This window comes from Cibotium barometz, unplaced genomic scaffold, assembly GCF_041138505.1.
Source record: "Cibotium barometz isolate CiBa-2024 unplaced genomic scaffold, ASM4113850v1 ctg453, whole genome shotgun sequence".
Classification (NCBI taxonomy): Eukaryota; Viridiplantae; Streptophyta; class Polypodiopsida; order Cyatheales; family Cibotiaceae; genus Cibotium; species Cibotium barometz.
In genome coordinates, this window is record NW_028229442.1 from 494,270 (window position 1) to 511,216 (window position 16,947).

General features: G+C 41.5%; 1 protein-coding gene across 1 annotated transcript; it reads right to left on the reverse strand.

Annotated features, from left to right (window-relative positions):
- Window positions 1-235: 235 nt before the first annotated feature.
- On the reverse strand, window positions 236-937 carry LOC147602583 (uncharacterized). The gene is made up of 2 exons (XM_086797859.1): window positions 656-937; window positions 236-571 (listed from the first exon to the last, which is right to left on the reverse strand). The coding sequence occupies exons 1-2, from the start codon at window positions 935-937 to the stop codon at window positions 236-238; spliced, it is 618 nt and encodes a 205-aa protein (XP_086653985.1).
- Between the last annotated feature and the right edge of the window lie 16,010 nt (window positions 938-16,947).

The following is a 16,947-nucleotide window of genomic DNA, read 5'->3' on the forward strand; positions in this document are numbered from 1 at the left end:
TCTACTAGAGGATGCATAATTCCCTTGCTGCAATTTTCCACTCATGATGTCATTCTGCTTTTTATAGCAGTCTTTAGCCATATGACTCATTTTGCCACCACAGTAGTAGCATTCAACATTACTGTTTGCATTTTGGCCTCTCTGCCATCCACCCACGACCTCTTTGGCTCCCCCTGCCTCTAAAGTTACCACGTCCTCCTCCATAGGACTGGTTTTTTTGATTTTACTGCATATTCTAATTTCTACCACGGCCTCCAGATCGGCCTCCTCTACCTCTGCCTCTACCTCTTCCAGCATTTGAGTAGAAGACAGTTTCTTTTGAAGTTCCTCCTGAAGAAGATGCACCACCATTTCTTTGCTCTTCAGAAATTAGAAGAGCAATCAACTCCTCAAAGTTAGGAAAATTCTCACGGACGGCCATGGATGTCCGGAACTGTGCATAGTCCTTCCCTAAACCATTCAAGGTCACAGAAACTAGATCATCATCTTCCACTGGCGACCCAATGGAACCAAGTGCATCTGCAATCCTCTTCACCTTCATGTGGTAGTCATTGATGCTCATGTTTTCTCTCTGCACATTATGCAACTCCTGCTTGAGCTACATTTTCCTAGCTTGCGTATTTGTGCTATACATTTTTGCCAAAGTATCCCATGCCTCCTTCGGCGTGTTTGCATCCTGAATATGCACAATCATTGGATCTGAAATACTGATAGACAGCCAATACATGACTTTTCTAGCTCTCTCATGCCAACCTTTAAATGCCTGCATTTCCTGTTGATTAGGAACCATAGAAAGAGCTGGTTCTTGTTCATTTCCAGTAATGAGCTCCCAATAGCCTTTTCCCACAAGGAAATTTGTCATTCTGAACTTCCATGCTTGGAAGTTGTGCTTGTCAAGCTTTTCAGTGACAATCTGTGAGAGAGAGTCAGACGCCATTACTGAACACTGCAAAATATTCTGTCACTGCAAAAAACATAGGTTCTGCCTCACAAGGGCAAATCTGCAAAACTGACGAAAGTGGTGTTTGACCACACAGTCACTTCCTAGTGATGACGATTTTGCATCAACAAGTAATAAGAATGATTCTGTCACTCCCAATATCTCTGTGCACAGGCATACGATGCAATTTCTGCGGCAACTTTTCACCGACCAGCAGAACAGTGGTCGCACAGCAAAAACAAGGCGCCTTTCTGAGTGCCTGCGGAAAACTTCCGCCACCAAAACAGGCCCCGAAACGGCCTCGAATCAGAAAAATTTAGTCACTAAGGGCTTTGCCCTCTCCCACAGCATATACTGCCCTCTCGCCGCAACGCGAAGAGCGTCCCAATCTGAGACACTGCACTCTTGCACTTTTCGGCTGTGCTACCTGCAGAGATTTGCTCCCAAACTCGAAAAAGGAAAGCAACACTCGTCCTCTTACCAAGAAACCGCGAACTTGGTTTGCTTTCTTGAGCTCCTCACCACGAACCAGGCTCTGATACCATGTAAAGAGAGTGGGAGAGAAGGGAGGAGTCTCACTTGCAGCTTTCTCACATACACAATGGGGGAATACACACAAAGGTGGAGGCTGAAAACAGTTTTCCTCTTCTTAGTTGTGAAAGCCAAAAGAACTCTAAGTACAAAAAGTAGATGAGCCCTATATGTGGGTCTCAAACCAAACTCATCTAACTAAGGTGGCATACTAACTGAGTCACGAACTAGAGTACATAAGGATAGCTGTCATCCAGCTATTATTCATGGGTGGTGTACCAACCGCATCTGCAACTAACAAGTCGGTGACATAAATACACAATAGTCACCCTGGCATATCACGAGTAGAGCTCGATATCTCAACAGTTTGTTGCTTTCCCTAGGTAGATTAGGTAGAGAAGTACCCCCTTAGCCCAAGAAATTGGGCACAAAAAACTTGGAAAACATAGACAATCATTGGAATTCCATTGGCAAACTGTGCAGAGTAGGAACGGTAACCTGGTGACCTGCTGGGGTGATAGCCCCGTTGGGTTAGCTCTGACACCCACCTACACTACCTAACTTTCAATTTGTCATTTATGAACATTAATTGTTGTCAAACACCTACCCCATTGAGATACAAAAATTCAACCTGCGTTGGAATAGCTTTAACCCTTCAACCATGGGGATAACTCCTAAACCATCAACCTGCGGACATAAAGGCTAACCTACGAACCCTTGCTAACCCGATGACCCGTAGGGATAGATCCTAAGCTGTTGAACCGATGGGATAAGGTTAACCCTTTGACTCACTGGTATAAGAAATAACCCAATGACCCATGGCAATAATGTTAAGCCATTGACCCACTACAAAACCCATGACTCTAACCTAGTGACCCCCGTAACCCTTTGACTCATTGGCATAGTCCTAACTCGGCAACTTGTGGGAATATCCCAAGAACTAAAGGTTGCAAAATTAGGGCAGCAATAATCTGTTGTTCTTGTCCACCTAACTGACATACATGCACTTCAGATATGGAAGAGTTGTACCAGTAGACTTTGAGCTTGAAGATAGTGCTTCAAACAACATCCTATCTAGCCCTCTGCCCAGCTTTGCATCAATGCAATCTAAGAATTTAGTTCTCAGTCACACTCTGCACATGGGCCATCTTAGGGTGATATTTCTGGTGCTGAGGAGTCAGTAAGTCTAGACGGAGACATGGGGGAGCCATCTAACTTGAGGGACTTAAAAGCTCCCCATACAAAGCTCAGTCCCTTTTGTGGTAGCACACGAATAAGGGACACCTTTGCCAATATGATGGGGAGGTTTGGCCTATCAAAGCCAACAAAATCCATTTGCTAGGCAAACTAGGGAGTAGGAGAAACCACAACAACCTCCGATGATGACAGCCTCACAAATGGTGCCAGAATCCATATTTATGGAATCAGGCCCAACTATGTCTACATGCAATTGACCACCATTCTACCAATTCTATGATGATAGCTAGTTATTTAGAAGTGATTTTGGCTCCTGAGTTCCACGAGAATTCCAAGGACTAGAACAAGGTAATCACCAGAGTTTTCCTCAGGGACCTCTATTTGGGCCTCGGACCTTCCATGTTCTGATGTTCTCGACATGGCCACAAAATGTGGGAGGCATTCTCTACCCAATTGCCTCTTATAGACCTATGGCTGGGGTGAATGTATCACTCCCTAGAGGACCTCGAGTCCAGCACATCAAGCCAAATTGACCCCAAGTCACAAATGCCTAGTGGGTTAGGGTCATCCAATCCCACCTTCGTACTATCAAATCCATGGAACCCTTCATAGGGACCACCAATGTATGGGATGGGACCCACCATTTCATAGCCTCCACCTGTGCCTCAAACAATCCTTATAGATGAAGCTATGCAAATCTTAGTGGAAACACTAGGAAGGGGGGTCATGCCAACCGCAGTGTTTCCAAAAAGGGATACCAATCCCTCATGGAGTAAGCCAGTCATGATCTCCAAATTGATCACACCAAGTTCTTAGGTGAAGGAGACCCAATCTCCCATTTAGATCACTTTGAACAAATCTATGAATACCTTTAGCTCCATTGGAGATTTACACATGGTTAATGCCTTTGGACTTAGGCTAGATGGCAAGGCTAGACATTGGTTTAGAACTCTTAACCCGAACATTGGTTTAGAACTCTTAACCCAATGGTTTAGAACTCTTAACCCAAAATAGAAAATCAGCTCGGACACACTGCATAGAGCTTTTATTATAGGGTTTGGCCCAAGTGGTCTAAAAATGGAGCCCTGTTACCCAGCTGTATGAAGTAAAATAAAAAGAAATGGAATCTTTTAGAGACTATACTGCTAGGATTAAGCACCTAAATTCTCAATGCAAACCTCATGAGAGGAATCAGGATGAGCAATGTGCAACTTTTGCCACACTTTCTCATAGGCTTGTGGATCCTAAACTTCATGACAATTTGTTTCTTGGTTGACTAAGTTATCGCAACAAATGCATGGTTGAGTCTTATGACTGCATCTAGACTTTTTGTGTCTATATTTTCCATGATTGCATAACTTATGCTCCAGCCTATTTCACCATTTGAATGTTCATGAATGTCGTGGCTCCTTCAACCTTCTGTGTTGCGCATATAAGGGGAGTCGACCCTGCTGATACGGTCTACTGTACTAATGGTGTCTGACCTTGCTGCCCTCTACTTTGTCCCACCTAGTCACCGTCCGAGTACATTTAGATGAACATATGCTTGTTTCCAGGTCTTTCCCATTCTACCCTTTGCAACTCATTGCTTTTGCAATCCTGAACTCATAGCTATGCTCTTTGTTAGTTTCTCTAGCAACAACACGTCCCCTGTCCCCATAGGTCGCAGCAGTGAGGGCTGTTTGTTGATCCTCATCACTTGCAACTCAAGCTGAGCATTGCTTCTACTTGCTATAACTTGAGTGTGCACCATGGTGGTTTTTTTTCTCTCACCTCGACTTACACATGTCATGGTCACATCATTCGTGAAACATTTGAAAGGCTATCTTGGAACTGCCATAAGTCTACTGGCCATCTCTAAAGTTGTCTTTTAGAGTCTATGCTCGTTTCATTATAATGAGTAACAGATCATTTTGCTTTATTTACAAACAAGGTGTCTTCATACATTGTGTACATGTACACCTTAATCGTATCCTTATCACATATACCTTGATGATCTTTTCCATGCAAATGGGTATCATTTAGGTCCCTCTATTTTGTATACTATTTTTTTATCAATGACTTAAGATCTTTTATGCTATGAAGAATTTTTTTCAAACCCTCGGTTAGGGAATTTTTTTATATGTGCACTAATGCTACCCATATATTCATTTAGGTGCTTCCTTTGTAAAAATTTGCTTCTTCATCTTAATTGGTTAAGGCATGGGCAAGGAATACCCCACATATTTAATCTTCAAACATGGGTGTGGATTATCCCCCTTAAATAATAGCATGAATTAATTTTGTTAATCCTTTGGTATGAGTGTGGAATACCCCCCTCCAATAATTTTCATAAAAGATGGAGCTCTTTACAAAAGGGTGATGAATACCCCCCTTCAATAATTAGTTTAGGAAAAACTCCCCCCTCTTATAATACCAATATACAAAAGATATTGTACTTCACTAAAGGGTGTGGAGTACCCCCTTATGGTTCTAGTCTTAACTAATGATGTGGGCAAGGCTGTGGATTACCCCCCATGACATTTGAAAATTCATGATATGTTAGAAACCTTTTACATTTTGTGTGAGAATCCAAATGGTGGTCTTGCTTGTTGTGGATAAAGCAATAACAAGCTAGGGTGAATAGGCATTACCTATATTCCCACATGAAACTATGATGTTCTAACAATTATTGTGTTTGGATGGTGACAGGTAAGGAATCCCCGACCAAGGAGCATGTACAACCTATGGATTCCACCTTTTTTTTTCATATGATTGTTGCATATTTTTCCAATGAATTACAGATTCTTCCAATGGAATACAAATTCTACATTTCTATCGATAATTGATATTTGTATGCTGATTTGATCTAGTGAATGATTGATCTGCATTATTGAACTGAGACAAACCCGAATGAGGATTTGCTGCACTCAGAGTTGATTCCTGCATTGACGAAGAAGGATGCACATTCATTTGATGTGGATCGTGTACCAAGTCAACCGACTCCTCATCTTCCAATGGAACTACCAGTTGAACATCATCAGTCTCATTAGTAGATATGGCAATCCTTGATGGTTAGACTCAAGAAACTTAAGAAACGATGGATTCTCAGCATGATTAGTCATTCCCAGAAATTTGTCTTCTTGAAAGATGGCATCAGTGCTTACGACCATCCTTACTTTAAGTGGATCACATAGTCTATATCCAACTTGGTTTGCTAGATAACCAATGAAAATTGCTCAAACGCTCCTTGGATCAAATTTATCACAATGCACTATGGGAATCTTGGCAAATGCCTGACATCCAAAGACTTTGAAGTAGGAAACATCTGGCTTGCTACCCTTCCACAATTCATACGGTGTCAAATCTTCTAAAGTAGAATGGGGAAGGCGATTCTAAACATATACTGCAGTATGTACTTCCTCAGCCCAAAATGATGCATCCAAGCTGCTATCAATTAACATGGTACAGGACGAGTCATTGGTTTTGCTATTCTTGTGTTCTGCTATACCATTTAATTAAGGAGTATACGGAACCGTGAGTTCTCTGATGATTCCCTCATGTTGTCAGAATTCTCAAAATGCAGGCACTCGACTCCATTATCGGATCGACAAACCTTAAGTTGATGCCCTGTCTACAATTCGGCCATACTTCGATATTGTTGGAAGAAATGGAATGCTTCAGACTTGCTCTTGAGGAAGTAGAATTCAGTCCACCTGCTTACATCATCTATGAAGGACATGTAATATCTGCTCCCTCCCTTGGAAGCAATAGGCATAGGTCCACACAAATCCGAATGCAGTTGAGTTGCCTTACAACTTTGTCATGAGAATGAACATCTAACATGCTTTCCTAACACACAAGATTCACACGCCTCTAACTTTGGATGATCAGGTAGAGACAGACCTAAAACTAAATTTTTGGAATGAAGACACTTAATATTTTTGAAGCTTGTGTGAGCTAAGTGTTTATGCCACAAGTCTGTGTTACTATCACTAGTGGCCACTAACACTACATTTTTAACTTCAGATGTGTTTGTGAGCAAATACAAGGACTGATTCCTAACACCTTCTGCAACTATATCTTTTGAATTTTCATTACAAATAATGCACGAATTTTTGTTGAACTCTATCACAACTCCCATATCAGTCAATCTAGCTACTAAAATCAAATCTTTTTTCAAATTCAGAACATACAACACTCCTGAAAGTCAAAAAACATCACCTGAAGGAAGCTCAAACTCAACATCTCCCACTCCCTCAACTGTATGTTCAGTATCATCTCCCACTTGAACACTTCGCTTAGATTTACATGGTGTGTAGCATAAAAACCAAACTTTGTGGAAGCTCATGTGCTGATTTAATCCCGAATCAAGTATGATACTGTCTACGACACATATCTTGCATTTTTTGCACTTTGTTGATGCTTCATGAACATTGTGCATTCGTACCTTGTCTCCTCCAGATCTCATCAATGATGATGATCCCATTTGAAATTCCTTCACTTGGCACTCCAGATCCACTAGCTTCTTTCACACTCGAATTCATAGTGTCCTTCAATTCCATAGTATCTGCATTTACCTTTGCATCTGGATGATCAATTACCTGTTGGAAACTTTGGTGAAGCATTAGCCATCTAGGCTTGATCTCTCACTAGGGTACTGACTGCCTAGGGCACCAACTCCCTTTTGTAATAAAACTTATCAAAATCTTGAGTATGAGATGAATTTAACAATATGCCATGAGTAGAAATTATTCAAATTGACATGGTTGTGTTCTACACTAAAAGAGCTTCAAATATGTCTTTACACCTTGAAATTTTGGTACACATGAAAAAGTTACATTGATTTGAAAGGAGATGGTTTTTCATACTTCTGTGTATTTTTTTGTGTTACCCCCCCTCATCCAAAAGAACCCCCCCCCCCCCCCCCCCCCCCCCCCCCCCCGGCCTCACATATTATACAAATCTTAAAATCTTGGATATTTTTCAAGGTATATACCATTTTGTGGGGGGGGACATGAAATTATCATATTTTTTCCTTGCATATTTGAAATTTTTAAAGGAAATCCATGCATATTATATATGGACCTTATCCCCCCATACCTTGGATTTTGGACGAGGGTAGTAACATATAACACATTGAGTTAGTGCCCTAGGACTGACTGTTAATGCATGATCATTCTTCGTTGTTGTATGGAGCCCCATGTCGATTCTCATGGTCTCATCTTCATATAGCGCCTCTACTGCTTGCTCCCACGTCAGATCCTTGTTAGTCATCAAGGTACTTCAAAATTCATGCCAGTTGCTCGACAGAGATTGATACAATTTTAACTTTTGTTGCCCTATCAGAATCTTGTACGATTTTCCTGCACATGCAAGCTGATCATAAATTTCCTTCATCCCTCTGACATGGGCATGCAGATCGTTACCTTCGACATGTTGCATGTTATCGAGTTTTGTGCAATAGATGCAACACTTCGGCTTTGGATTTCTTCTCATACTTGTTCTCCAGCCACGTCCACAGTCCATGACTACTATCGCATGGCACTTCCAGAACAATCTCTTTCCTTAGGCTAAGCCCTATCGTTGCTAAGGTCTTGTCCTCCTTTGATTGCCATACCTTAGCTTCAGCTGCTGCTACGTCAAGTTTCTTCTTTGTACCATCGACAATCGAGTAGTACCCTTTGCCCTTCAGATGTAGAACCATCATCCTTTTCCATGCTCCAAAACCGGTCCCCTCAAGGCGGAGGGTGTTAGACAATGATGCAATCAACATACTGCTCTGATACCAATGAATGAAATTGTAATAACAATAATCAAATGACAAAGACAATTAGAGGGTTTTGCTCTCAAAAAAGGGCCATGGCCAAATTGGGCAGACAATGATGAAGTGGGAGCAGATGATGGCTTGTAGAGAATTGATGGGGAGAGGTTAGAGGAGCTCATAGTGGTAGGGGATGGATTCTGGAACAATGGTCATAGTGGTAGGGGATGGATTTTGGAACAATGGTGTCAAAAAAGAATTGGAAGGTCATATTGATCGTGCATGGTGCTAGGGCATTCATGACGAGGGCTCGGGATACTGTCTATAGTTGCTCGTACTCTGCACTATTCTATTGCGACATGAGAGTGTTCTGGTTGGGGCCGTGTTCTGAGGAATGCCACCTCCTGTCATCGTAGATGGAAGTTTTGCTCCCTTTCTGACCTGATCGTCTCATGGAGGAAAAACACATTAACATGGTGGCTCATGATTTGTTGGTTGGTATTGTCTTGAATTTTTGAAGGTCCTCCCGTTGGGCTTGGAGCTGATCCTAGAGGGATGTGCACTGGGTGGCCAGTTCCTCGACCCGTGCTTGAGCTACTGCTAGTTGCAGCTTGGCATCCTCAGAGGCCTTTAGGTAGCCTTTGGAGTGTTTGTTGATTTCTTCACCTAGTGATTGGAGCATAATATTTTTCTTTTGGACTTGGGTGTGGGCTCGCTATGCAGCTCTTGGTTAGCTAGAGTAGCAGTGATGAGTTGGCCCGACACCTCTGTGTGCACTTCGTGTCTCCTTTTGAAGATGTTGTAGATTATTTGGGCCTAGGCAAGTGAGACCTAAAGGAGTTGCTCCTCCATCCTGTCGGCTTGCACAAACTCCAGGTCCCGCATTTTTGAGTAAGCCTTGGCTAAGGCATAGGCTTGGGAGGAGCAAAAATCAAAGGCTTGGGGTACCTCGGCCCAGGAAAAGGTGGAGGAGGAAGAGGCAACATGGTTGGGGGATCCTCAAATAGGCTGAGGGGCCAGAACATAAGGGGGAAGGAGTGCTAGGGCATTTTGCATGTCTACACCCTCATTCTCTGGTTCTTGCTAAGCCTATTTGAGAAATTGGCCTTATTGAAGAAGGCGCTCTTCTCCCATTATGCTCCCCTTCTACAAAATCAATGTCCGTAGATTCTTCCCTCTCTCTCTTCTTTGAATGGGTTTGGGTGGAGACCTCGTCGTGTCTCTTCGTAGCTCATGCTCTTCCATTTGAGAGGGGAGGGATATTCCAGAGATTGTGGTGGTGGTGGTGGTGGAAGTAGCAGGTCAGGAGACAGGGTAGGATGCAAGCCTAGGCTGACTACTTCAGTTTTGAAGGGGTCCAAAGCAAGGTTCATTCAAAAGTCTAGAGATAGGCTCTCAATGAGGGACTCTATAGAGGAGGAAGAATCGGAGCTCATGTAGGAAGCTAGAGAAGGCTGAAAGATGGCTGGAAGGAGGCTAGAAGTGAGCAAGAGGCTAGCGAGAATCCTGGGAAAAATTGGCAAGAGTTTGGCTCCATATGCTATAACAATGCTAGGGGGCCTAGGGCCTTGCTTATATAGATTTTCTTATCACAGGGGTGTTGGGTTAAGTAGCACAGCAGTGTCGAGTTAAGCAGCCAAGTCGGGGAGCATTGGGATGCCATTACTAAGTTAGTGGTGCCACATTAGCACATAAGTTGGTGGTGGTGGCATCGGGTTAATCCATAAGTCAATGGCACCGGGTTAAGCCATGAGTTGGGGCCCTGTGTTAGCTAACCCACAGACCTGAAGCTCGCAGGAGCGCACACAGGCAGAGTTAGGAGCTACAAAGGAACCCTCCATTGATTATCCATAGGCAGCCCTTTGTTAACCTTACATATTTTGGAAGCCTTGTGTTTACTTGTGTTTTCTTAGTGGGCTCTCCACCGTGGTCGGGCCCATTACACTTCACTCAGTTTCATGGAAGAATTTGACGCCCTTTCTTGAACTAGATGTTGTGCAGTGGGAGGTGCCCTATGTGAACTCATGCATATCTTCCTCTCCCTAATTACATAATTGACTCTCAATGCCTGAAGAATTGGACCCTAGTCACCTAGACGGGATCTGCAGAAATGGTTGTGAGTGATATGCCTAGCCACAGGACTCACCTAGGACCTAACAGTAAATGCTTGTGAGTGACCCCCCTTCTATCAAAGTTAAGATGAATAACGATGGTGGGGGGTTGATACATAACTGTGTACCTTGCTGATATCCATGAGTAGTAGGCCTAAGTCATGCTGCCATTAGTGAGGGTGGCATATTTCGAGATATTTCCCTCAAACTAGGGGTGTCATTTCTTGTGCAGGCCTTCTTTAGATCACGTACCACATGTTCTTGTGTGACTTAACCCTTTGTGGGAGCAAGTTCTTATGTGGTTGTTGTCTATTGTTGTTTGGGGCAAGTCGAAATAATCAATGCTGCCCTTGGTGAGATGAGCACTTGTGTGCTTTGTGCCACTCCGATAGAAGGTTCTTGTGGCTGTTCCTTTTTGTTAGGGATAGGTTCTTGTAGAACTTCCAGGAGGCTCTGTTGCTTCTTAACATAAAACTGAACAACTCTTAGGATCATCCTAGGAGTTTCTCAGTGTGAGCCCTTGGACATCAAAGATGTCGTGACAGGTTCTTATGGGTCAGCTCGATTGAGTGGTGTCTGGTTGTGGGCTGTTGTCATTAGGGCTTGTTGCTTGCCAGGGTCTCTTTTAGATTTGATCAATTCGATAATTATATTAAATGTTATAGTGTATTAATCTAAAATATAAGGTATATATTTTATAAACTTAATATAAGATATATAAGTAAAATTAAAATAAATTAAATTAATATAAGATATTAAAATAAATTTAATTATATGTATAATTTAATTAAAAATAATTTAATTAAGAATATATTTAAAGTTAAATTAAAAGTATATTTGTTTTAAAATATATTTAAATTACATAGTATTAATTAGTAACATATTTATTTAAATTAATATAAGGTATATCAATCTTATAGTAATTTAAGATATATCTATATTACATAATATTAGTTTATAATATAAGTATGTAAGAGATATTAGAATGTATTAGGATAAGGATATATATAAGTATTAAATAGGATTAGAATAGTATTAAAGGTGAATAAATTGGTTAGGATATATTAAATTATAAGTGCATTTAATTTAAAATTTAGAATATATTAGGATTAGTTAACATTGGGTTAGAATTAGTATCTAGATTAGAATTGAAATATATCTTGTTAGAATACATCTAATTAGTTGTAGAATATAATAGGTAGAATTAGTACTTCAAGTTCCTATCACTACGGGGTAGGGGTCATTGCACTAGGCAATGCTCGTGGTGGTTTCATTATTTTAGACTACTACAATCTAATCATTCTTAGCTCATTTTGATGGATACCATCTATCAACGAAACTCATCTCAACTCTTGGGATGAGAGTGCCTTGTGGATGCTCCTCTATTAACAAAGGAATCCCAACCCTTAGGATAAAACTCTCTCGGTACTTTTGGGTTCCTACCACTATGGGGCAGGCGTCATTGCACTAGGCAATGTCCATGATGGTTTCACTATTTTGAACTACAATCTAACCATTCTTGGCTCGATGGACACCATCTATCAAACGAAACTCATTCCAACTCTTGGGATGAGAGTGCCATGTTGATGCTCTTCTATCAACAAGGAATCCCAACCCTTGGGATAAACACTCTCTCGGTACTTTTGGGTTCCCATCACCCACAGGGTAGGGGTCATTGCACTAGGCAATGCCTGTGGTGGTTTTACTATTTTAGAGAACTACAAACTAATCATTTTGGCTCGATGGACACCATCTATCAACGAAACTCATCTCAACTCTTGGGATGAGAGTGCCTTGTTGATGCTCTTCTATCAACAAGGAATCCCAACCTTTGGGATAAAGACTTTCTCGGTACTTTCGGGTTCCCACCACCACGGGGTAGGGGTCATTGCACTAGGCATGGACACCATCTATCAACGAAACTCATCCCAAATCTTGGGATGAGAGTGCCTTGTTGATGCTCTTCTATCAACAAGGAATCCCAACCCTTGGGATAAAGACTTTCCCGGTACTTTTGGGTTCCCACCACCATGGGGTAGGCGTCATTGCACTAGGCAATGCCCGTGGTGGTTTCACTATTTTAGAGAACTACAATCTAATCATTCTTGGCTCGATGGACACCATCTATCAACGAAACTCATCCCAACTCTTGGGATGAGAGTGCCTTGTTGATGCTCTTCTATCAACAAGGAATCCCAACCATTTGGATAGAGACTTTCTCGGTACTTCCAGGTTCCCACCACCACGAGGTAGGGGTCATTGCACTAGGCAATGCCCATGGTGGTTTCACCATTTTAGAGAACTACAATCTAATCATTCTTGGCTCAATGGATACTATCTATCAGCAAAACTCATCTCAACTCTTGGGATGAGAGTGCCTTGTTGATGCTCTTCTATCAACAAGGAATCCCAACCCTTGGAATAAAGACTTTCTCGGTAATTCTGAGTTCCCATCACCATGGGATAGGGGCCATTGCATTAGGCAATGCCCGTGGTGGTTTCACTAATTTAGATAACTATAATCTAATCATTCTTGCCTTGTTGATGGACACCATCCATCAAAAAAACTCATCCCAATTCTTACCATCCTTGCACTAGGCAATGCTCTTGGTGTTTACAAATATTTTAGAGAACCCCTACAGAAGTAAAAGTGATTATACTATGCAATGTCTTGGTGGTTTTATCTGAATTTAAAAATCTAAATTTGAGTTTTTATTAATAAACTTTTATGAATTACATTCTTTGGTTAAGGAGGGGAGTATACAAAAGCTTAAGGTGTCTTATGTAATACGTTTTACAATTTTAAAAATTTGCAATGGTGGTGCCCATTCACGAGAAATACATGGATCATGCTTGGTATATGATGGAGAAGCCAAAGAGTTATCACCTCCTTGTCACTTCCACAAAAGTGACAAGTCCCAAATTTTTGTCAAAAGTTATTGGAAGTGCCGAAGCTATCTTGAAGTTGGATGTGTTTCCACATGGGAACTACCTGATAGCCATATGTGATGATAATATGAAGGGCTAGCATGTGATAAAGTTAAGGACAAACTCTAAGAAGTACTTCTTGTGGGAGGTGCCAAATTTTGCAAAGTATCCATATATAGGTGATGCTTTACGTTCTCTAAAGAAAATATGGGATGCTTTGCCAGATATCAGGATGGTGAAGATGGTGGTACACTTGGATCTTCTAGGGGTTTTGTATAGTCTTCACCTTCGCTCCCAACCGTCCAACCATTGCCAAATATTCAAGATGGTGAAGATGGTGGTACACTTGGATCTTCTGAGGGTTTTGTATAACATTCACCTTTGGTCCCAACCATCCAATCACCACCGTAAGTGCAGATAGCAATGAGCAAAGAAAAGAAAAAGACACCATCTAAGTTTGATGCTCGTGTGAAAGCTATGACTGTACCTTGAAGAGGAGAAAAAAGAACTCGGCCTCAAAGAGTTGATAAAAATGTAATCCAATTACAATGAGGTGAGAGGTTGGGTGATGATGACAGTGACAGCAAGGATGAAGAAGCTAAAGAGGCTAAACTTACATAATCACTTCTTGCAGATACTTTTATAACCGCCACCACTGATCTACACTTTGAAGGTGATGAAGGGTATATATGGAGATTTGCACAATATTCAGTGCCATCAATACATATCAATTAAGCTTCTTTGTTTACCAATTAAAGAAAGCTTGATGAGCAATTTGCAAGAAAGTTATATTAGGATGCAAGGCGGGCCAAAACACCAGCTCCTAGTGGTATTACTTTACGTCCAATGTCATTCAGAATGCTTGCAAGTGATGATCCAGTGTTATGTGATGTGACTTTTCAAAAGTGTGTGGCCTTCTTTAGAGCATTTAAAGAGTTTAGATGAACTGACATTGCTCGTGAAGCAGCACTTTATGAGAGTAGATATAAGGATGATGATGAAAAGAAGTATATGCTCTCTAGGAACAGATTCCTTGAAAGGTGCAGGTAGGTTTGAGCCCATTGATGGGCAACACTTCTGTGAAGCATGTAGAATTACATGCGAGGAGGCCAGAAGAGGAAACTTACCATCCGAGGAGTACATGTAAAAGCTTGCAAGAGTCGTCACTTATCTTTGTTTATTCAAAGATGACTCGAAGTATATATTGGAATTTGTCAGGCTCAATAATGAATATATTCAAAAGAAAAAGAAGTCAACTCTTTCGAAGATTCTTATTAAAGCAAGAGAGATATGGTTTGGGTGCGGGAAGCCACAACTTGCAAAGGGTAAGAGACCCGCTGTGGAGTTCTTAAGAAGACAAACATGATTTTACAAGTGCTTAACAGGTGTCGTAAATGATATTCAACCAAGTCTTCAAGATCTTTGTGAGGTCCCTGTTCCCACCGAGCAACGGATTCGGGGTACTAGCAGCAGAAGTAGCACTTCTCGCGCGGGACAGGGGTCCCACACTCGGGGCCTCGCCCACGGATATCCGGACAAGAGACTAATCCGTCGGTTTGTCCAAAACCGAAACCGGAAAAACTTCCTTTACCCGGAAAGCACAGGCGATTCCACCAGGATAACTCTTTACTCTAACGTAGTCAAGATCATTACTGATCAAACTGATCTGACTGCACCTTTAACGGTACTTGGTCAAATCAAGGAAGAACTTGCACTTGGATCATTGGGATCAACGCTTTTTTCCCCATCAAGAGGCACAGCCGTTGATTCCTATCCATAGAACAATTTCTATCCGGGATTTACTTCATCTATCGTAATAATAGAAATTAAATCTCGATTTACGGATCCATCAGTCCAGCCTAACCCCATCCGATCCCATGGGTTAGCCAACCGCCCAACCACTGTAGTGATGGGATCCAATTTGGAATTTGGTTAGGTTTTGTCCCGGGTACCAAGGAAAAGAGTTCCAAGGCCCCCTAGCCGGAAGTTCATGCAAACATAAAACTAGTCATACCACTTACACACCCAATATGAAATTGCCTTTTTCTTAGCATCAACTAGCTTTAAAACAATCCTTTAATAAAACCATTATGTCACTGATGACAATCCTCAAAGTCTCTGGTTGAATCCTTATTTCCAGTCATTCTTTCATCGGTATACTTATGGCATCATTGGCAACCAAAACGCTCACCACCTGTTCTCTCAGGGGCCTTTTCCATGATTCCTAGCTCATAGTAACCGGCAATATATTCATATAATAGAATGGAGTCTCTGTGGAAGATCAGCAAGATCAACCCACAGATCCATATAAAAGAGCCATGGACTCATCTGTTAAGGACCAGCAAGGTCAATCAACCAGATCCATGCCCGATTTCAGAAAACAACTCTTACTCCTTATTCCAATATCTTCCACGACGCACGTGTGGGTATCTTCGGCGACCCAGAGCCCGAGCACCGTATGGTCAGCACCCTCTAGGATCCTTCGCAGGTGACCTAGCGCTTCACTCATAGGCCGCTTCCTTGGTCCCTCATCCACCGTACCGGAAGCTCACCATTTAAATCGAGCCGAGGCTGGTCAAGACCTCGATCGACCTTGCTACGCGAGACGTCCTCCATTGACTCTCCGTCAGCAGTTGCAACTTTATCAGTTCAGTCTTCATGACCTTAATCCTCAAGACGGTCAAAATGCTTCTCCAGCATTCTTGACATAAAACAGTCATTTACAAACAGTCACAAATACAATTTTTATAACGAACTCTTGTCTTTCCATATTATCCACTCTCGGACCACATTACTTATTCCACATTCCATTCAGTGTGTACTCGTTCTCATCCATTCACTCATATAGACTACATTATCGCACATACATCTTCATATTCATTATTCTACATACATATCCATGTTCGTACGTCCACATCATACATCCAATTTCACATTCATACATACGCATCTATATGCATACATCCACATCTACATTCATACATCCATACCTCCATTTCCACATCCACACATCCACATTCATATTCATACATCCACATCTACATACATACATCCATACATCCACATCTACATACATACATCCATTTTCACATCCTCATTCATACATACACATCCACATACATACATACACATCCGTATCTACATCCATACATCCACATCCACATCAACATTCACATTCATACATATACATCTACATGTATACATCCACATCACATTCATACAACCATATTACATCCATTCTCGTCCTAACACATCCCATATACATCTTAACACATCCTAACTCATCTTAACACATTCTATCACATCTCATACACATTTTATCACATCTTTTTACATCTCATACACCTCTTATCACATCCTATCACTTTCCATACGCATCTTATCAAATCTTATCACATCTCATACACATCTTATCACATCTTTTTACATCTCATACACCTCTTATCACATCCTATCACTTTCCATACGCATCTTATCAATTCTTATCACATCTCATA

Bases quoted from the DNA above. Each gene is read 5' to 3' on its own strand.
- LOC147602583 (XM_086797859.1), bottom strand. From the start codon at position 937: ATGGCGTCTGACTCTCTCTCACAGATTGTCACTGAAAAGCTTGACAAG. The intron at 572-655 runs GCATGGGATACT...CATAATGTGCAG, and splicing joins ATGCAAACACGCCGAAGGAG to AGAGAAAACATGAGCATCAA.